The following is a 23,143-nucleotide window of genomic DNA, read 5'->3' as shown; positions in this document are numbered from 1 at the left end:
TGTCAGTCTACAGCCGCCTCCACTGCCATGATGAGGCCGCATTCAGGTTGGAGGACCAACACCTTGTATTGCTTCTGGGTAGCCTCCAACATGATGGCTGGAATATCAATTTCTTGAACTTCTGATAATAGACCCCTGCCTCTCCTTCACCATCTCCTCCCCCTTCTTCCACAGGTTTCTGTCCTCTTTCAGATTCCCCCTTCTCCAGTCGTTTATCTGTCACCAATCAACTTCCCAGCTCTTGACTTCACCTCTCACCCAGTTTTACCTACTACCCTGCATTTCTTCCTCCCTTCTTCTGACTCACCTTTTTGCTCCAGTCCTGATGAAGGCTGTCTGAAATGTCAACCATTTACTCTTTTCTATAACATTTTGTATGTTGCAAGTATCTAACATACCTGCTGGCCTCCATTTTACCTTAAATATATAATACAGAACCGCAGCAACATCCGTTCACACTCCTCTGCATAGTAGTTTCATATTGAAAGATGTTTTAATGCTTTCTTTTGAAGGATGCATGTAATAGTTGAACATTGCAAGACTAACTTTTAAAAAAATTCAAACACAATGTGACATTTTGATTTTCAGTTTATTGCTCAGTGCCAATCGCATACAAAGCCAGTTTCTGCATCCCAAAATATAGAGTACCAAGTAGTAAATGATACTGAATAACTTGAACCTACATTGTGAACATCACTATTGACCAAAAGCATTGTTAAATAAATGGATCATATATAAATTGCTATCATTCAGACAGCTGAAGTTTGGCACGATTCCCCAACTCCTCACTACTTTCTACAGGAGCATCATCGAGAGCATCCTGACTGGCTGTGTCATCGCCCCATACGGGAATTGTACTACCCTCCAACGCAGAGCGGCGTGGGATGGACAGCCCAGCGTGTCTGTGGATATGAACTTTCCTCTATTCAGTACATTCACAGCAATGGGATTAAAAAGGGCCCGAAGGATCATCAGGGACTCCAGCCACTCCAACCACAAACTCTTTCAGCTGCTACCGTTTTGCTAACAGTATTGCAGCATTAAGGCTAGGACCACAGGCTCCAGGACAGCTTCTTTCACCAGGCCATCAGATTTATGAATACATCGATCAGATTGTGTATCTGACTGTACATGTATACAATTTTAGTATTTGAGCAATATCCTCAAATTTCACATTCTTATTGCTTGTACGTTGCAAAAGATGCAAAGACTTTTATTCCCTTATGTTGCAGAAATAAAATAAATACAAACAAGTTAACTTAATGCCTTTGTCTCTGACCACAAACTGGAAACCTTGTACAGAAAGTAATGGAGCAAACAGAAAGGGTTAGATGCACTGATTTGTTGTATATAATTCAGGAATTAGCCAATGACAATTAACAGGCATAATGCAGTTTCAAAAGCAATTACACAAGAAATCCTCAGAATGAGGACGTTCTTCAGCTGTGTAAATTTGTTAGTTTGAAGGGACATAGTAGTGCAAACTCTGAAATGTCATTTATAAATACAACTTCAATTTCATAGTCATGAACATCCACATAAACTTTATGGCTAATATTAATGAACAAACCAAGCTAGATGGAAATTGCTGCCCATGTTATTCAATTGCATGTTAGGTTGTAACCTGATTGCAAATGGAAAATAACAATCACGAAACCAGTACAAAATCTTTGAAGCATGCAAATTTAAAATCATTAACACTGGAAACAGTAGGAACCTAGCTGTTCCATCTCCATCAAGATACACTGAGAACAATTTAGGATTTACACAAAGCTGTAGACTCAAGACCAAAAATTGGGGACCACAATTATTTCAAAAATAATCACTCAAAATCAAGTAGACTGAAGATAGCTATCAAGATTTGAAATAAAGACTGTAGAGTAATCCAATTATTTAATTTGAAGCCTCAAAGCATTAATTTTATCTTCTGCTTGTTAAAGACTCATTGTCTTCAAGGTCAAAATGTATTCTGGATAGAGCTAGGAGGGACCAAAGTTTCCAGTGCACCCCCAATCTCACTAATGGAATTTTTAATTGATTTGTGCTGCTTATTTAAAATCATAAGAAACTGCAAAAGCCCATAAACCAAGTTGTTCAGGATTTTATCCTAATCCAAATTCAACCTGAATATTAAGGCTTAATGCAACAAAACACATTTAGTAACTTCAAGATAGGTTAGTTTGACATTATATTTCTGAAAGCAAGAAGCAAACAGCTTCAAAAATTCCTTGTACATGTCAATTAGATTATACAAGTCAAGGAAACAGACTACACATGGATATTTGCTCATTGTGCCATTTGCTAATCTAAAGCAATGCAAATTTCTACAAGCTTACAAAACAATAACAAATTTGTAAAAGACAAACCAGAAGTACATTTAATCTCTGATGGAAATGATTAAAGTTAGCTGAACAGTGGAGCTTAATACAGCTACCGAGTTCCATTGCTCAGCAATTCCACAATTACAGGTGGTCATATGCATCAAATGGATTCATGACTGAAGTAGATGCAGTAATCACCTTCATTCAAGAAAATTAATGACTACTAGTGATGCACAAGAAATCCAGAATGGCATTTTGAAATTAAAATGGTGAATAATATGTTTAATAATTTGTTGTTGAGTGATATGCCTTTACATTTCCATAAAATGAACAGAAAAAAATTTAAATGTCCCCAAATGCTCAGGCTGCCTAGATGTTGCTTCCTATTAAAAAGTGTAAAAATTACTTGATCTCAGCCCAAAATAAAACTGTACAAACTTCATGAGGATTCTTTATTATAAATGCAAGTTGAATTTCACATAAAAATGTACTACAGGAAAAGGTTGCACTTTATCTAAGCTACAATACCAAGATGAAAGCCAAAATGTTCACAATTTCACTGTGTTTAGTGTGCAGTGAAAAAGCTCCAGGTTGCAAAATTAGAGGTCAGTGGTTAACATTAGATAATATTTGCACATGCCAATTAGGACAGACATTACAAACTTGGAAAAGTTTCTACAATTCAAGGCACCTAGCAAACATCTTTAAAATTTATTTTTTTGCTAAATTCAAACTTATATACACAGACATTATTAACATTTATACATTTTCCACAATACACCCAAACAAGCTAAATTAGGATTGATTGTACAACATTCAATTTTATTCTTTAAATTGGAAGAAATGTTAGAACCATTGCTGGCAAATATTAGTCATTCAAAAGCGTTAATCAGAGAAGTCAGATACCAAGACAGACTTATTAGACTAAACTCATTTCCTTGGAGTAATGCCATGAAGTCTAAAGCAAAGTTTCAGCCTTCAATGCCAGCAATGTGCTTTCAACATTTCATCTCCAGAAAGTATAGGTACAAGTTCATCAGCCCCAAAGACTTGGCAAAGGCCTAGTGCAATTTTAAAGTTGAGAGGCAAGGACTTCCACCTACGGAATAGCAATCATGTAATTATATCACTAATTAAATGACTGACCAAATCTAGAGCGTCTGGTATCCAGCATAGCTTTTTCTTCTACCAACCATATAAGCAATTATAACAATTACAATTAAGACAGCTAGAGAGGCACCAACTATAATAGGAATAAGAATGCTGTCATCATCCAGAGAACATTCTTCAGCTGTGGATTAAACAGAAACATTAGTTACTAGCCACCGCACAAGGAAACAGCTCTAAGTTGGTGGAAGTTTCATAACTTTTTAAAACTAGATAGAGTATGATGTTTTATTCAGTTGAATTGTTTTAAACAACTGCCAAGTTATTTCTCCCCCATCCATACTTAAAGCAGGATACTGTTGGAGTAAGGAAAACAATTAGGAGAACTGCTGGCATGAGAAATATTCAAGACTGAAAGAAATGGACTTAATAGGAATGTTCCAAATTAGCAGGACTTTAATGGGTTGAATGGTCATGAGTCACAAGATGAAAAATATAATGTTGCCTCAGGTTTGCAGTTAAATCTAGAATGCCAATTTCTAATCTTTCTGATGCTCAGTTCAACATAGATTACCAAATTAGCTGGACTTGTGGGCTCAACTACTTATTGGTAAAGGGATCCAAAGTTTCAGCACTTCATTATAAATACCAATGCAGCACAAGTAAACTCAAGATACCAAATGTTATCATGTGGCAATAAAAAGGAAAGAACAAAGACAAATTTTTTACATTTGTTTCATATTTACCAGTTGACAATCAGTTTTAGCATTCACATTGAACAGGAGTAAAAAGACCAAGTGACTAGAGTCATCTCTCTGACATAGTGGTGTCAAGAAAACAATCTCTCCCTCTGTCACAAAAACCAAGGAGCTGGTTATGGATTATAGGAGGAATGGAATTCAGCTAACCCTTATTGACATCAATGGATCTGGGATTGAGAGGGTAAACTGCTTCAAGTTCCTCAGCATCCACAACACAGCATTAATTGCAAGACTCTTAGCAGTGTGGAGGATCAGAGGGATCTTGGGGTTCGAGTCCATAGGACACTCAAAGCTACTATACAGGTTGACTATGGTTAAGGTGGCATACAGTGCACTGGCCTTCAAAAATCATGGGATTGAGTTTAAGAACCAAGAGGTAATGCTGCAGCTATATAGGACCCTGGTCAGACCCCACTTGGAGTACTGTGCTCAGTTCTGGCCACCTCACTACAGGAAGGTCATGGAAACCATAGAAAGAGTGCAGAGGAAATCTACAAGGATGTTGCCCGGATTGGGGAGCATGCCTTATGAGAATAGGTTGAGTGAGCTCAGCCTTTTCTCCTTGGAGCGACGGAGGATGAGAGGTGACCTGATAGAGCTGTACAAGATAATGAGAGGCATTGATCATGTGGATAGTCAGAGGCTTTTTCCCAGGGTTGAAATGGCTAGCACAAGGGGGCATAGTTTTAAGGTGCTTAGAAGTAAGTACAGAAGAGATATCAGGGGTAAGTTGTTTTTTTAAAAAAAAACAACACAGAGAGTGGTGAGTGCATGGAATGGGCTGCCGGCGGAAATGATAGGGTCTTTTAAGAGATTCCTGGACTGATATTTGGAGCTTAGAAAAAGAGGGCTAAGGGTAAGCCTAGATAGTTCTAAGGACATGTTCAGCACAGCTTTGTGGGCTGAAGGGCCTGTATTGTGCTGTAGGTTTTCTATGTTTCTATGAAAAAGACAAAAACAGCTCCTCTTTCATCTCAGGCAGTTGAGGACACAATTGAGAACATCCTGACTGGCTGCAACACTGCATGGTATGGCAACTGTACCTTCCTTAATCACAGGACTCTGCAGAGTAGTGTAGACAGCACAGCTCATCTGTAGTTGTGAATTTCCCATGATTCAGGACATTTACAAGGACAAGTGTGTAAAAAGGGCCCGTGGGATCATTGGGGACCCAAGCCATCCCAACCACAATTTAATCCAGCTGCTACCGTCCGGGAAGTGGTACCACAGCATAAAAGCCAGGACCAACAGGCTCCGGGACAGCTTCTTCCACCAGGCCATCAGACTGATGAGCTCACACTGACTTACATTGACTGTTCTATTTATTACAAATTATAAATTACTATGATTGCACACTTAGATGGAGATATAACGCAAAGATTTTCACTCATGTGAGGGATGTAAGAAGTCAATTCAATTATCACAAACAATTGCATTTATAGTTACTATACAGAAAAACACTTACCTCTGGAGAATACTCCAGACTTCAAGTCAAATGGCTGGATCCACACTTTAAATGCATTAATAACCAACTGGTCGGTCACCCTCAGCCTCTGCTCCCTTTGGCACATGTATGAACTTCCAACAGATGCCTGCCAGTATCTCAGGCTACTATTGCTATAGTGAAGTGAGATTGCTGCAAAAGAGAAGTGGACCTACTCAATTCAAAAGAATTTAACATTAAAACTAATTCCAAATTAAAGTTTAACTCAAAACGCGAATTTAAACATAACCAAATGGGCGGTTGAGCATGGGCACTTGCATCAAATAGCTTCCCAGTACTTCTGCCTAACCTCTAAATGGAATCATATGCAACACCACTTGTAGCAAGAACACCCAAGATCAGGTAACAGTTATGTAAAGAACATTTTAGTTCAATAAACACTGATCTCATTTCTGCATACCTTGACAGTGACTTATCCCCCCCCTTGTTCAATCTCTTCCCACCTGTGTTCGTGACACTTCTCATGCTTTGAATTTTTTTCAATGATTTTAAGTTCCCTGGCCCCCTCCGTCTTATTTTCACCATGGGCATCCAGTCCCTATATACCTCCATCCCCCACCGAGATAGTCTCGAAGCTCTTCGGTTCTTTTTGGCTTCCAGACCTAACCAAATCCCCTGTACCACCACTCTCCTCCGTCTTAGCGGAATTAGTTCTTACTCTCAATAATTTCTCCTTTAGCTCCTCCCACTTCCTCCAAACCAAGGATGTAGCCATGGGCACCCGTATGGGTCCCAGTCATGCCTGCCTTTTTGTTGGTTTTGTGGAACAGTCCATGTTCCAAGGCTATACCGGTATCCACCCCCCCCTTTTCCTTCGCTACATCAACGACTGCATTGGCGCTGCCTCCTGCATGCGTGCTGAGCTCGTCAACTTCATTAACTTTGCCTCAGACTTTCACCCTGCCCTCAAATTTACCTGGTCCATTTCTGACACCTCCCTCCCCTTTCTTGATCTTTCTGTCTCCATCTCTGGAGATGGCCTATCTACCAATATCTACTATAAACCTAGACTCTCACAGCTACCTGGACTATTCCTCTTCCCACCCTGTCTCTTGCAAAAAGGCTATCCCCTTCTCACAATTCCTCTGTCTCCACCGCATCTGCTCTCAGGATGAGGCTTTGCTTTCCAGGACAAAGGAGATGTCTTCCTTTTTTAAGCAAAGGGGCTTCCCTTTGTCCACCATCAACTCTGCTCTCAAACGCATCTCCCTCATTTCCCACACATCTGCCCTCACCCCATCCACCCGCCACCCCACTCGGGATAGGGTTCCCCTTGTCCTTACCTACCACCCCACCAGCCTCCAGGTCCAACATATAATTCTCCGTAACTTCTGTCACCTCCAACGGGATCCCACCACCAAACACATTTTTCCCTCCCCCCCCCCTTCTGCTTTTTGCAGGGATCGCTCTTTACGCGACTCCCTTGTCCACTCGTCCCCCCCATCCCTTCCCACCGATCTCCCTCCTGGCACTTATCCTTGTAAGCAGAACAAGTGCTACACCTGCCCTTACACTTCCTCCCTCACCACCATTCAGGGCACCACAGTCCTTCCAGGTGAGGCGAAACTTCACCTGTGAGTCGGCTGGTGTGGTATACTGCATCCGGTGCTCCCAGTGTGGCCTTTTATATATTGGCGAGACCCAACGCACACTGGGAGACCGTTTCGTGGAACACCTACGCTCGGTTCGCCAGAAAAAGCAGGATCTCCCAGTGGCCTCACATTTTAATTCCACGTCCCATTCCCATTCTGATATGTCTATCCATGGCCTCCTCTATTGTCAAAATGAATCCAAACTCAGGTTGGAGGAACAACACCTTATATACTGGCTGGGTTGCCTCCAACCTGATGGCATGAACATTGAATTCTCTAACTTCTGTTAATGCCCCTCCTCCCCTTCTTACCCCATCCCTGACATATTTAGTTGTTTGCCTGTTCTCCATCTCCCTCTGGTGCTCCCCCCCCTTCTTTCTCCTGAGGCCTCACGTCCCATGATCCTTTCCCTTTTCCTGCTCTATCAGTTTTGCCAATCACCTTTCCAGCTCTTAGCTTCATCCCACCCCCACCCCCCGGTCTACTCCTATCATTTCGCATTTCCCCCTCCCCCCTCTACTTTCAAATCTCTTACTATCTTTCCTTTCTGTTAGTCCTGACGAAGGGTCTCGGCCCGACATGTCGATATCGCTTCTCCCTATAGATGCTGCCTAGCCTGCTGTGTTCTACCAGCATTTTGTGTGTGTTGTTGTTTTTGTTCAATAACCTCTTATTTGAAAGAAACTTCATGTTAGTCACCTTTTCGATTAAGATGAAATATCTTGGATGGACAATCTGATAACCTTGCCAAGCTTACCTTCAACTACTGCAATTGACAATACTTACTTGAACCATTTACAACCAGGCTTGTATTAGCTTTCACCTCCTTTAAGAAGAACTTTGATTGCTCCTGCAACAAAATATTACACAAGTATGCCAAAATGCTGAAATGTTTCAGGAGAATATAATCAAAGGATATTAAGACACCATAAAAGACCTAGAAAATCTTGTATCAAAAGATAATGCTACAACTAAATTGCAGATATTAATGTATCAAATTTCCCCAAGCTAAGGAAGACGATAGTTGTTATGTCCAATTGCTGTCTGACAAATGGATGTATGAATAACTGGTTATAATGCTGAACCATGGTTAACTTGGCAAACTAAAGGTAATGTTCCCTAAAAATATACTGAAACTATACACTTTTCCCCATCCCTTTTAACTCCCAAAACAAGCTTATGTGAATCGCTAGTCCATTGTTTTATCTTGTGCCACTGTCAAGTCTTACTGCTTCCTGAGCCCTAGAAAAGTTTGATCAATTTAGTCTGGTCTAGAACAAGACATCTTGCATTCGTCTGTGTTCCCCTTAATGAAGGTGAATGCTTACCACAATAAAATGAAATAGAATTGTTGTGTTTTTATCTTCAAGCAGAAGAGCAGCATCTTGTTCCCCACAGTGCCCACTTGCTGTAGAATTCGAATCAACATTAATCACTTGTGTCTGAAATAGGTTGGATAATAGAAAAGGGAGAAATTATTTGCTTGTAATGCAAAAAAAACCCAACAATCAAAAATGCAAAACCAAAAATACCTGGTTATCATCTGTATAGGTAAGATTCAGCTGTAGGGCCATATTGGCAAGGAGACAAATAATACTGCCATTTTTGAGGGCGTAGTTGCCCACTGTTGGCAGTGATGGTGGTAACGTAGTTGGGGTCATGGTTGAGGTTGTCCATGTTGTGAGAGGTGGCGTAGTAGTAGGAATATCCGCCTTACAGATAGATTCTGTAAAAAAGGAAAAAAGATTCTCACTAAAATATTAAATTAGGTAGTTCAGTCAATAAATCATTCACCACATAGCTCATCTTGAGGTCCATTTGGGTGAGAACAAAAATTTACCTACATATGATTAGGTTCAGTTACCCTGTAATGCTATCTAAACTAAACTAGATGCACAACAGGCTGATAGCACGTGAGCTCAAGGATGAAGTTAAACATTGAGTAAGAATTGAGAACATGCATCAATACCAAGTATTTCATCCTGATTTGAGCCATTGACCTGAACTAGGTATCTGACTGGGTCACATCAATAATGGATCACCAACTCTAAAAGCAGGTCATCTTATCCTTTCTGTCCAAGTATCATATACCGAAAAGAAAAAAAATGAAGCTTTTAAATTCACTACTTTAAAATAGATTGTGGCAATTTCAAACAGACCTTTAAAAAAAAATTTGAAATGTACAACATCCAGTGCAGTTGAAATGAAAATATAGAAGTTATTAAATTTGAGAAATCATTGGCTGGTGTGACCATATTTCAGGCATTCACTTTGGAACCTAATGTGCCTAGATAGCAAAGTGGGAGGCAGGATGAAATAACCTACTAATGGTTAAGATTCTACTTTTAAAAGTCAACTTGAATCAGTGCCACAGCACAGATTTTTGAGCCATTGTAAACATTAAAAACAGATCTGAAATCTGGCATCATTACATAAAAAGCCAAAATAACAATTAAATGGGGCATCTCACCATTTTTGCTAATTGTTCCATTCTCCACAAAGGCTTGAATACCAACATCATAAAAAACCATGATTACGTCTTTTTTTGCAAAAGCTTTAGCACTTCTACATGTGTAAATTGTGTTGAGTGGTGCCTTTTCCATTAGGGAATCCACAGAAACTTTGTTTACATCTGTAACGATGGAACAAAATGGAGGTAATGAAATGCATTGAAAATGGATCATATTAGCTCAATATTCATGGAGTGAAAAATACATCCACCCTGTATTAATCGCAGCAAGAAATGATCAAACATTCTCTGAAGAGCAAGAACCCCAAAGAATAAATAGATAAAAATGGCATGATTGCTTCATGGAACCCTCCTTGATAACAAATGCTCACAGATAATTCTCTGAATTCATGTGGTACAATTCAGCCTTACGACAATGGTCATGTGCCAACTCAGACCTTCATTTTATAAAGCTAGGCTTCAGTAAACTTCAAAATGTAATTGCTCCATTATTCACAAGATCAATTTAAGAAAGCTGTGTGCCAGGTATAACCGCACACCATGAAAGTGATAGTGAATTAAAAAGTTACCAAATCTTGGTATGTCACTTAAGTCATCAAAATATACCCAAGGTACTCTTAGCAGAAAGGAACCTTCTGATTTTCTCAAGTATACCCTGTAGGCAAATTTACCAATGGGCAAAATGCCACGTAGACAGTCATTCTACATCGTATTAGTTTGACTGGTTGGCCAAGATAACTGCCTTTGCCCATCTTTTCTTCTCCGCACCTTCCCCCCCCCCCACCCCCACCATATTGCTCTCAGTAAGATCAAATTATGGCATATGGGCTTGATTTGATGAAAGATGTTGTTTCATTGCTCCAATATGATCACTGAAGAAAACATTAATACAGCTAGGAAACTTAAAAGATAGTAGTGGAGTAAAAAGAAATTTGTAGACACAAGGATTGAAAGATATAGTAAGCAGCAAAGAATGTATAAAAATGCATTAGCAAGTGATTACAAATTTCAACTAAGCAACTGTAACACATGCATTTCCCATTGAGAAAAACCGCAGAAATTAAAAGGGGAAGTAAAGAAATATGTGGGGCACTAAGGAAATTTCTTTTCAGCATCAAGCTTAATATCACTAGCATATATATCATGAAATTTATTATATGGTAGCAGTTCACTGCAATACAAATTACAATAAGATGAATGAAGTAATCCAAAAAGAGCAAAAAAAAAGTGGGTTCACTGTTCATTTAGAAATGTATGGCAGAGAGGTACAAGTTGTTCTTAAATTATTGAGCGTGTTTCTTCAGACACCTGTACCACCTCCTGCATGGTAGCAATGAGAGGAGGGCATGTCCTGGTTGATGGGGGTTCTTAATGACAGATACCAAGTTTTTGAGGCATTGTCTTTTGAGGACGTCCCCAATGCTGGGACAAGGAATAAGCAACACTTGTCAGCTTATTTTGATCTTGTGCAGTGGCCCCTCCATACCAGTGATGCAACCAGTTAGAATGTTCTCCATTGTACATCAGTAGAAATTTGCAATAGTCAGAGGCAACTCACACTGCTCTTCTTAAGCATAAATATATCCAATGACAGCAAATTAAAGTAACTAGATTCTTAAAACCAGAAATTCCTTAGAGCAATAGTCCCCATCTGTGTCCCAAAGAGCCACAAACATATTAGTGCAAAGGCAACAACTATGTGAGATACAAAGCATATAGCATCTTCAGATAATCAAAATAAACCAATGGAAATTCCCCTAATCCTGGAGTAGGATTGTTTATATTTTGTATATTTAAAAATTGCCATTTACCTAGTAATGTCAAACTTTGAGATGGTTAGGAACATTTGTTGCTAAACTTATTGTTCAACCCACTATGCAAAGTAAAAATAAAAATCATACTTTTGTTTTTTGCTCCAGGAAACAGTGTAGCATCACTGGTGTTGTATGTGAAAGTCAACACATCTCCTCTAAATGCTCCAGCAGAATGGGAGAAATTTAAACTCAAAGAATGACCAGGTCCAAAGTCCAATTTTAACAAAGGAGCCGAATTATTTCCACCACAGACACTTCCGTTTGATGATAATGAATTAGGCAGTAGAAATGTCGCATTTTCCTAGATGAAGTAGACAAAAATCATTATATAGGCATGTTGATACTAGAATGATTGATCCCTGCAATGGCTCAGTTGGACCATCAATAAGCCAAGTAACCCAAGCTCCTTTCAATAGCTGGGATTAACAGTATCACATGCAAGTTCTTAGAAAAAATGGAAACTAAGACATTAACAGTTAATAACTTGGCAATGACCAGATGAATCAATTTTCCTCAACCACCACCCATCCCAAATATTGGCTCCAAATAAAAAGGTCAAAGGTTCATTTTGTCAAAACAGTCATGAACAACTAATCTGTTATCTCCAGATAGCCACAAAATACAGAAAAACCATGGGAGCTGTTGAAAAGAAATACCATCACTCCCCAGACACAAAAAAGCAACAAACCTTGCAAACCCCAAAACCAGCCCCCAGTCTCAAAAAATGATAAATAACCAAATAATTAAGGATTGTCCATTAAGTGCCTATAGTTGAACATTAACCAATGAGCTAATTGAATATCAGAATGCATTTGCGGACAATTGGCAGTAATTTTAAAATCTGATACATTGAAAGCAGTGTAAATATGAATTATTTTCAATTAAATTAAAAGCGATAGCTGTTTTATCACCTACAGAACTGATCCCAATGATTTGCAGGCCTGAATATTTTAAATACCACAAATTCAAATTGATCTAGAAATTGAGTCCGTACAGTGTTCATTTATAGTACAGCCATTCTCCACAACAATGTACCCAGGATGGATCCTGAAATATATTTGGAAGGTGTCCAGTTACATTAGCTGAGCAAAGCAGCCTCCACTTAATGAAAAAATACAAAATAGATTTTGACAGATAACCAATTTCTTGTGATAAGCTGAAACTTGACTTGTATTTAGACAAATATTTCAAAAGATTCTAGTATCTTTAAATATGGTAATTTCAAGCATTAAATGACTACTTGGATAGTAATGAAACTAAAAGCAAATACCTTGCTTCATTAAATGATTTGTTCAAGTCAAATCTTTACAACTATTCTTAACAATTACTCAATTACCACATTTCCAAGATAACTGGTACCAGTACCCATTCCCTGAAGCTCAGTAGCTACTGTAAATAATACTGTTAAATGACTTACAGCAAAGAGTTGTTTCACTAATGATTATGCTAACTACATTATGGTATCCAGTTCAACAAGGGAAAGCAAATATTTCTTTTTTTTAAAAAAAAAGAAACAGTAGTCAATATTCAAGTAATTTTTGTCTAGAGACTATTACAAACAAGCTCAATGTTTTTGCTGTCAAAAATCTAATGTGCAAGCAAATAGGAGTCAAATTTCCACTCAAACCTTGTAACCCATCCAGAAAAGAAGGACTTGAAAATTAACCGCAGGAGCTGAAATTGCTCCAATCTTGCTGTTGCAATCACACAGAGTTGAATAACTTACCATTGTTTCATTTCCTTCATAACGGACAGTGAAGTTGACTGATAGAAAAGCATATATACAGGTTTTATTATCCTTGTCATGGACTTCAATCTTCACTGCTTCAGCCAGCAAAAATCCTGAAAATAAGAATACTATATTGTTCATTGAGTTACCTTGCAATAAACATTCAAGGTCAGTTAATCTGCAAACTCACCATAGAACACTACAGCACAGTACAGGCCCTTTAGCACTCCATGTTATGCCAACCCATATAATCCTTTAAAAAAAAGTACTAAGCCAACACTACCCCATAACCCTCCATTTTTCTTTCATCCATGTGCCTGTCCAAGAGGCTCTTAAATACCCCTAAAGTTTTAGCCTCCACCACCATCCCTGGCAAGTCATTCCAGGCACTCACAACCCTCCGTGTAAAAAAACTTACCTCTGATGTCTCCCCTAAACTTCCCTCCCTTAATTTTGTACATATGCCCTCTGGTGTTTGCTACAGGTGCCCTGGGAAACAGATACTGACTGCACACCCTATCTATGCCTCTCATAATCTTGTAGACCTCTATCAAGTCCCCTCTCATTCTTCTACGCTCCAAAGAGAAAAGTCCCAGCTCTGCTAACCTTGCTTCATAGGACTTGTTCTCCAAAACAGGCAACATCCTGGTAAATCTCCTCTGCACCCTCTCCATAGCTTCCACATCCTTTCTATAATGAGGCAACTAGAACAGTGGATCACATTGTGGATTTTTTTAAAAATAAATACCAAGGATACTTGCAGTGGTACCTCTGAGCCAAAACTTCACAAGATACTGCCTATAGTCTGATTTGGTATTCAAGTTTAGTGAAGATCTACTACAGCAACAATAGATGTCAAGTCCTTGAGCAGTTTATGGATTAGGATTCTCAAGTGGATTGGCATCCCCATAATGGCAAATATCAGCCCATTTAAACAAATTTCATCTAGTAGTCTTTTTAAGTGACGTGATCAATGACTCCTCATCCATTCTTTGATGTGACATGCAAGTTACCTACTTGAAAGCTACAGCGCACTGCAGACACCCACTTTGTAATAACCACTTGTCTTGGCATTAGCATCAACCAAACTTAGGCCAATACATCACAAATTCATAATTCAAAGCAAAGTTACAGATCTGGTATTTTACAGTACAATAGCATTCTTCCAATCATGAAAGAGGGAGGACGACAACCTAAGTGCCAACCCTATATTACCTGACCTGCAGCAAGAACACAGTGAAGTGACATAAAAAGGGTCAATCTTTACAATAAAGATAAATTTCTGAATCTTAACTAATGAGACTTGCAAATGAACACAATCTGAAATTTTAAGGAATGCATGACTAGTTCTCAAAGATACAGGCACCAAGTTAAGATAAATTACACATTTAAACCTGTTTTGCCACCATACTCAGCCAGTTAAGGCATTATATGATCAAAACGGGTCCATTTTGCAAAGACAGATCACACTAGTTTATTTTTTCTCTCTCCTTCCCTCACCTGAAGTATATATTTGCTTGTATTTGACCATTCCCAGACTGCAGTCAAAATGCCACTTGAGCCTTAGAAGGTTAGCACGAACAACTCAAAACACTAATGCTTTGGGGGCTCTGGTCTCCTCCCATAATGTAAAAAATGAAAGCTGTTACATTAATAGGCTTTTGTAAATGCTTTCAGTATTTTGACCAGGATTGGGAAGTGAATGGGACTATGGACAAAACAAAATAGCATTTATGGATGTTAATACATGCTATCTAATAGGTTCTTATAGCCAGGGTGGTAGTGGGGATAAGCTCCTACTACCTATTAAAATGCTCCTCATGGCATGCATCTCAAATATCCTGTGACAACTAAGTCTAGCTCCTGGCCTTCATATATGGCTTTGTTACTAAACCCAGCAAAACCTTTTACACTGAAGAGAACAAGGGGCAAAGGCAGATTACTGGTGCCTTAAAGCAAATCGCTTTGGGCAGATAGAGCTCAACAACTGTGACCGGTATCTCATCTAGAAGGAAACTCTGATCTCAAACCTCTGATGCCTTGTGGCTATAGCCACTCATGGGGAAGGCTTCTGGAGAAAACCCCAAGGAAAAATCCAGAGCTGGAATGCCCAAGCCAGTCCTACGTTGAGTTCAACACTGACCATCAACTCCTGCAACGCCATCTGTGCCAGTCCCTGCCATTCCAATGGATTCATCAGCTGTGTGGAGGGGGAGCCTGCCACAAGGGAAACAGTTCGCTCCCAACATCATACTCCCTTGCTTGCATACCACAGACAGCTGGGACATAACATTTACTGTCAAAACTGACCAACAGAAGGCCCCACCTCACTTAGTAATTGCTTGATGACTGGCACAGACTCCGTATGCTGAAGGGTTTTTCTGTTCCAGATGAACACACCCCTAACTTAAAGAACACACTTAAAAACATTACATTGAAGTAAAAGTTAAACTAACTGTTCTCTTTACATCTTTGCAGAATCCCCACTTGCAATCAATGGAGAAATCCTGTGTCAGATCCTTCTGAGAATAACAGTGGCAAACTGGCACATGACTATGAAGCACGGCCAGATTTCATACAGACTCCAGCAAAGAACAAACCAGATTCAACTCTCCAAATGCAACTGGGAATCTAGTTTCACAATTGACATAACCGGCATTCAAATGCAAGAAAATTAGTACACTTGCTAAATGGTGACAGTCAAGTGCTTTTAACAGAATAAACAGGAAGCCAATTATACACTAAATTAGTGTCAATATTATGCATTCCTGAAATGCAACACATCCAGATTAACTCGATTTATCGTGTTTAACAATCCCACTGGTGGGACACTTGCAAGATTATGATAGTTTCTATAGCAAATTTAGCTAGTTAAGATGCCAGGTTAACGATCAACTATCACATGTGGTCTGTTCCAAAACCATAGAGCTTTGCTGGACTCTGCTAATGTTGCAGATGTAAACTGAAAGGGGATTAAAATCAAAAGTGATCAAAAATTAAAGTCCAGAAATGACACATGACCTAGGAAACACTGATGAATCCAAAACAATGACATGTTTATTGCAACACAATGAACACAGACAAAAGCTATGCCAGGGATAAGAACTTCAATACAAACAATTGAAACTGTATCTCCACTAGTCACACATTCTGATGAGGCGTCGGCCATTAAAGGTTTAAATATAGATTGTACAAATTAATTTCAAATTTAAAACACATTTGCCTCATGCCAGAGAGTCAGATAGCCCCTGAACACGTTACAGAAGAATCACTACCAATTAATCTGATAGGAAGCAAACACATCAGTCTACCTGAAATATCTTCAAATTACATCAATAAACTAAATTCACTGAAGCTTAAGGAATCCACAAAGCTTGTTTTATAAGAGGCCTTGGTAATAGGAATCAAAGCATTGCAATTCAATACATTTGCTCAATTATAAAACAAAAACTCATCCTCATGGGACTCACTTTGTTAGAGCCTGAAGACCCATACACCACGATTCAGACAGTTTCTTCCCCTCTGCCATCAGATTTCCATGAAAACTACTTCTGCACTATTGTAATTGCGTAACTTATAGCAATTTTATCTTTGCATTATAGGGCTGTGCAAAAACAGATTTCACCCAAGACTAATTATAAGGCCAACTTTGATTCTTAAAATACACAACTTCCAAAAATTCATCATTTCTTCTTGTCAGTATGGTGTTAAAGCAATTTTAACTTAAGGTTATTCGTAAATGCCAGTTGCCCAAATTTAAGCAAATAGGAAATTTGCAACTCCCTCTATGCCAAAATCCCCAACACAGACTACTACCAATGAGCTTACACCATTATCTTTCTCACCAAAGCTCAGCAAACAAATGTCAGATGCCAGCACCTCAGATTTTTTTATATAGAATTTAAGAATCAGGACAATCGCAGGTGGAATTGAGCAAATTCGATCTATAAACTCAATTTGGAAGATACTGTTAATACGGAGCAACAAACAATCTCCTGGAGGTACTCAGCAGATCAGGCGGCATCTATGGAGAGAAATAAGCAGTTTAATCTATTCCCTTTTGAAAATAACAGCAGAAAGTCACAGTATTCTGCCAAACCAAGTGCAACATAAAAAAGTAGTACGAAGAGATACAAGAATAAAAGCAAGGAGCGGCAGGGCATATCCAAGGCGTCTAGTTTATCAAACTTAGTCCGGATTTGGAGCTCACTAACTTTTCTCGGTAATAAAATTGCATATGGAAGAGATCATGACAAATAAGCGCCCATCGCTAAAGCATTGGAACCGAGACAGGCAAGTCAGTACTGGAAATACCAACTATTCGACGGATCATGTCCACTGTTACCGATCCCAAGGTACGTCTCAGGATTTCTAACCGTACATCACCTACCGCTATGAAAGGGATGGCAGAGAATGGAAACCGACATGAAGAGATCACGTCAACTGGACTAGACAAATAAATTAAAGAAAACTTAAAAGAGAAACGTCAGGCCTGAGCCAGGACGCGAGCCAGCGATGGCGTCAGGCTTCCCCGTCAGGGTAGCCGAGCATGACAACCCCCGAGTGGCCCCGCTCACCTGAAAGGAGGAAGATTACGAGCTGGCTCACGGCACGACGCCCCATGACCGAAGCCGACAACACTTCGCCCCAAGCCCTAACCGTCTCAACTACAGCCCCGCAGCTCTGCGCGTGATCAATGAGCGCACCGCCAACCCTCGACCAATCAGCTCCCGGCGCAGCGCGTAGCTGGGCAGAATAACCAATCAGCTGTGGCTCCTTCTCCGAGCGATTTCTCACTTGACCAATAGGGAAGCAGAAGGGGCTCAAGAAACGATCGGTGTAAAGTCCACCAATTGTGATTAACGAACCAATTAATCAAGAGAACTTATTCCATCGTCCAATCAGACGACGGTGTCTTGACTAAAGCAATCACGCGCTCTTCTAGGAAGTAGGTATTTTCAACAACTGGAATCAGAAATACTTACGTATGCAATGTTGTGATCTAAGCAATTTTTCAAAACAATTTAAAATCTCTAATAAATTTCGGAGCGATGATACAAGTGCTCTTTCATTGGTATCGCAGTAATAGATACGACGGACTTAACATTCAGCGAAATGAGATGCAAACAGCGGCAATGGTGCTGGATGCCGTGTTTTGTGTTCGCTCTGTTACCTGCTGTGTTGGCGACGTTATGCGATCACGAGTTAGGGTTCTGAGTTGATTTATAGCTGCACGTGACGTAGTTTATTAATACTTCCCGCAAATAGCAAAAACGTTGTAATAATAATAAAGACAAATCCAATTTCAAATCATTTGGATACGAAAATATACAAATCTTCTGGTTCCTACGTGAAGAATTGTCGAGTAGAACTGCTGAGACAAAGATGCAGCCTTACAAACAAATGACTTGAAATAATCCCTCGGGAGTGTGTTATTAATCAGTTATTCAGTGTGATTTCTAGGGGATTGAATTCAATGATGTAGGAGTCTAGAACACAAAATAAAAAGGGTGATGTCGAAGTGAAGTGTACCCATAATTCGGGATTGAACAGCGTGCGGATTATAAATACAAAACTAATTTCAAATCATTTGAATTCCAAGATATACAAACCACACTTGTAATATTGTGTGGAGTTTTGTGCTGTACTTACAGGAAAGATATGATTGTGCCGAAGAAAATACATAGGAAATCCACCAGGGCGTTGCCTGGACTGAATGATTTGAGTTACCGTACTTTGGTTAGATAGTCGGGGGGGGTGACTACATTTCTTATATAAAATGTAAGTACATAGAGTAGGTGATCAAATACTTTATTTTTCATGGTACTGATATAGAAAAGGGAACATAGATTTAAGATAAGAGGAAGAGTTTTCAAGTGAATTTAAGGGGGATTTTACACACAGTAGTTGATATGCGAGGCTCATTTCCAGAAGACTGTGAAATCAGATGAAGTCACTTAATTTAAGGGAAACTTCGAGGGACTCTTGAAAAGGCAAGGCATAGAAGAGCATGGACTTAACGCAAGAAGTACGAGGGTTGACATGGAAATAGTGAGCCAAAGGGCCTGTCTTTGAGCTGTACATCTCAATGACTATGACCTTATGTAGACGAGTTTATGCAAATCCCCATTTAAGTTCAAAGCAGGCAAATGCCTCCCCAATTTCAGGCTGAAGGATACCACTAAGAATTTGCAGTACAATTTTCTAGCCATTGGAAGAAGTGTGCGTTGCTGCTAGAGCAGGGAAATGTTTGTGACGCTGCAGTTTTAGGAGCTTCAGAGTAAGTTTAAAAAGCAACCATTTGAACAGCAAATCTTTGGCTGTGTCATATGCTGTAGGAAAAAAGAATTTGCATTTCTGGGGTAAGAAGGGCCTGTTCAAGTCAAGGAGTTGCATTAATAAACTTTAGACCAGTCTACTTGTAGCTGTTTCTCTTTTACCTGCCCAGCTGTCTGTCTGATGAACCTTTGCAGCACTTCGTACTTAAGTGGTCCCTTGTACTGAAAAGCTCCAGCAATGAAGGCTTTCCTAACAATCTGTTATACATCCAGCTCTGCTTTCAGTTGCATTTACAAGAACACTGAGCTCCTTTGAGAATTTCTTGTATATTTAATACTTCAGCAATATTTGTGTAATCTTCTAAGTATCTTATTTGATAAAATATTTTGCTGTTTATGTAATGCATTACGAGTTACTTTTAAAAGTACGTGAATGGTATATGTCATTATGTCCGAGCTTCATTAGTGTGTGCCTTGATTAAAATGGCTAGCATGAGAGGGCATAGTTTTAAGGTGCTTGGAAGTACAAACAGAGATGTCAGGGGTAAGTTTTTTACACGGAGAGTGGTGAGTGCGTGGATTGGGCTGCTGGCGGAGGCGGAAATCTATAGGGTCTTTGAAGAGACTCCTGGATAGGTACATGGAGCTTAGAAAAATTGAGGGCTATGGGTAAGCCTAAGTAGTTCTAAGGTAAGGACTTTTTTGGCACAGCTTTGTGGGCTAAAGGGCCTGTATTGTGCTGTAGGTTTTCTATGTTTCTAAAGTAAAAACTAAGCTAGATATGTTTGTTCCAATCTTTCCTTGTTTTTCCTTCAGTTAGCTTTACGTTTTAGAGTTACAAAACATAACAAAGGGCAGGACTTCTTTTCAGAGTGGTCATTTGAATCGGAAGTTACAGCTTGTGATTCAGCTGGGAGCTCAGAGAATTCGACCGTGCAGGTAGGATTTAAGCCTACCTGGTCAATACCTGTGGAGGAGGGGGAACTGCGCAGGCGCGAGTGACGTCAGCGTCGAGCGCACACTTTAAAAGGCAGGACTTTTCAGAGCGGGCAGCGGAGTCCGCATCGGGGGACTTCGGGAAGCCTGTGTGATTGCTCGCTGAGGGGAGGAAGGTAAGGTCGCTAGGTGCTTTTTAGACTTATTCTAAAAATCCAGTACAGGTATGGGGGAGACGGTCAGAGCAGTGGTGTGCTCCGTATGCGGTATGTGGGAGGTCAGGGTCGACACAGTTGTCCCTGGTGACCACACCTGCAAAAGGTGCGTCCAGCTGCGGCTCCTATCAGCCCGAGTTAGGGAGTTGGAGCAGGAGCTGGATGAACTATGGATCATTCGAGAGGTGGAGGCAGAGATAGATAGGAGTTATCAGGAGGTAGTCATACCAAAAAACCAAGAAGTAGGCAGATGGGTGGCGGTCCAGAGAGGCAGGGGGAGCAGGCAGAGAGAGCAGAGCACCCCTGCGGCCATTCCCATTAACAATAAGTATACCGTACTGGATACTGTTGATGGGGATGACCTACCAGGAATGAGTTGTAGTGGTCCTGCCTCTGGCACAGAGGTTGAACCCTCAACTAGAAAGGGGAGGAGGGAAGAGAAGAGAGCGATAGTTTTAGGGGACTCTATAGTTAGGGGGGCAGATAGGAGATTTTGTGGGGCAGATCGGGAGTCTCTGATGGTATGTTGCCTCCCTGGTGCCAGGATCCGGGACATCTCAGATCGGGTGCAGGCTATTCTTGAGAGTGAGGGCATGAACCCAGATGTGGTGGTCCATGTAGGGACCAATGATGTAGGTAAGGTGAGTGAGGGGGTCCTGCTTAGAGAGTTCAGGGAGTTAGGAGTGAAGCTGAAAGGCAGGACCTCCAGGGTGACAATCTCGGGATTGCTACCTGTGCCACGTGCGAGTGAGGCGAAGAATAGAATGATTATGCACATTAATACGAGGCTGAGAGCATGGTGCAGGAAGGAAGGGTTCAGGTTTTTGGATAAATGGTCTTTGTTCCAGGGACATTGGGATCTGTTTCGAAGGGATGGTCTACATCTGAACCGGAGGGGTACTAACATTCTTGCAGGAGTATTTGCCAGTGCTGCTCGGGGGGGTTTAAACTAGATGTGCAGGGGGCAGGGATCCAGATCCAGAGGGTTGGTCAGAAGGTGCATGGGGTTAAATGTGTACAAGGTTTGGGTGATCTTGAGAAGGTCATCAAAATTCAGGGTGCAATTTGCCCGATGGAAGTTCAAGGAGTTGGGTTAGGTACAGTAGGCAGTGTTTTAAGCAAAGAGAGGAGGAATGGGCTAAGAATTCTATACTTGAATGCGCGTAGTGTCAGAAATAAGACAGATGAGCTTGAAGCTCAGATGAAAATAGGGAACTACGATATTGTTGGGATAACGGAGACATGGCTGTAAGGGGATCAGGCCTGGGAATTGAGTGTACCAGGGTATACGTGCTATCATAGAGACAGAAATATGGGAAGAGGGGGTGGGGTGGCCCTGTTGGTGAGGAATGAGATTCAGTCCTTAGCAAGAGGTGACTTGGGAACAGGGGAAGTAGAGTCTGTGTGGATTGAGCTGAGGAACAGTAAGGGTAAAAAGACCCTAATGGGTGTTGTGTACAGGCCCCCAAACAGTAGTGTGGATATTGGGTACAAGTTGATTAGGGAGTTAACATTGGCATGTGCTAAAGGTAATGCAGTCGTTATGGGAGATTTCAACATGCAGGTGGACTGGGAGAATCAGGTAGATGCTGGACCCCAGGATAGGGAGTTTGTGGAGTGTCTAAGGGATGTATTTTTGGAACAACTTGTGCTTGAGCCAACCAGGAACGAGGCTATTTTGGACTTGGTGATGTGTAATGCACAGGAATTGATAAGTGATCTTGAAGTAAAGGAGCCATTAGGAAGTAGTGATCATAACATGATAAGTTTTTATCTACAATTTGAGAGGGATAAGGGCAGATCAGAGGTGTCAGTGTTGCAATTAAATAAAGGAGACTACGGAGCCATGAGGGAAGAGCTGACCAAAGTTAAATGGGCGGATGCCCTGGCAGGAAAGACAGTGGATCAGCAGTGGCAGATATTCTTGGGCATAATACAAAAGATGCAAATGCAGTTCATTCCAATGAGAAGGAAGGATTCAAAGAGGGGGAAGGGGCCACAGTGGTTGACAAAGGAAGTCAGAGATTGTATAGCATTAAAGAAAAAGAAGTATGACAGGGCTAAGATGAGTGGGAATACAGATGATTGGGAAAGTTTTAAGGAACAGCAGATCTTAACTAAAAAAGCAATACGGAGAGAAAAAATCAGGTATGAGCTCAGTCTAGCCAGGAATATAAAAGGGGATAGCAAAAGCTTTTTTAGCTATGTGAAGAGAAAGAAGATAGTTAAGAACAATGTTGGCCCCTTGAAGAATGAATTGGGAGAAATTGTTATGGGAAACAGGGAAATGACAACAGAATTTAATGCATACTTTAGATCTGTCTTCACCAGGGAGGACACAAGCAATCTCCCAGATGTATGGATGGGCCAGGGTCATAAGATATCAGAGGAATTGAGACAGATTGACATTAGGAAA

The 23,143-nt window shown here is 40.4% G+C and overlaps 1 protein-coding gene across 1 annotated transcript; it reads right to left on the bottom strand.

Moving 5' to 3' along the window:
- Window positions 1-570: 570 nt before the first annotated feature.
- On the bottom strand, window positions 571-18,151 carry lamp2 (lysosomal-associated membrane protein 2). Its single transcript, XM_059977004.1, has 9 exons — window positions 17,876-18,151; window positions 13,296-13,411; window positions 11,657-11,870; window positions 9,756-9,917; window positions 8,818-9,011; window positions 8,614-8,727; window positions 8,072-8,135; window positions 5,655-5,825; window positions 571-3,612 (listed from the first exon to the last, which is right to left on the bottom strand). The coding sequence occupies exons 1-9, from the start codon at window positions 17,919-17,921 to the stop codon at window positions 3,473-3,475; spliced, it is 1,221 nt and encodes a 406-aa protein (XP_059832987.1). The 5' UTR covers window positions 17,922-18,151; the 3' UTR covers window positions 571-3,472.
- Between the last annotated feature and the right edge of the window lie 4,992 nt (window positions 18,152-23,143).

This window comes from Hypanus sabinus, chromosome 8 (genome assembly GCF_030144855.1).
Source record: "Hypanus sabinus isolate sHypSab1 chromosome 8, sHypSab1.hap1, whole genome shotgun sequence".
Taxonomy (NCBI): Eukaryota; Metazoa; Chordata; class Chondrichthyes; order Myliobatiformes; family Dasyatidae; genus Hypanus; species Hypanus sabinus.
This window is presented reverse-complemented; position numbering and strand designations above follow the sequence as displayed.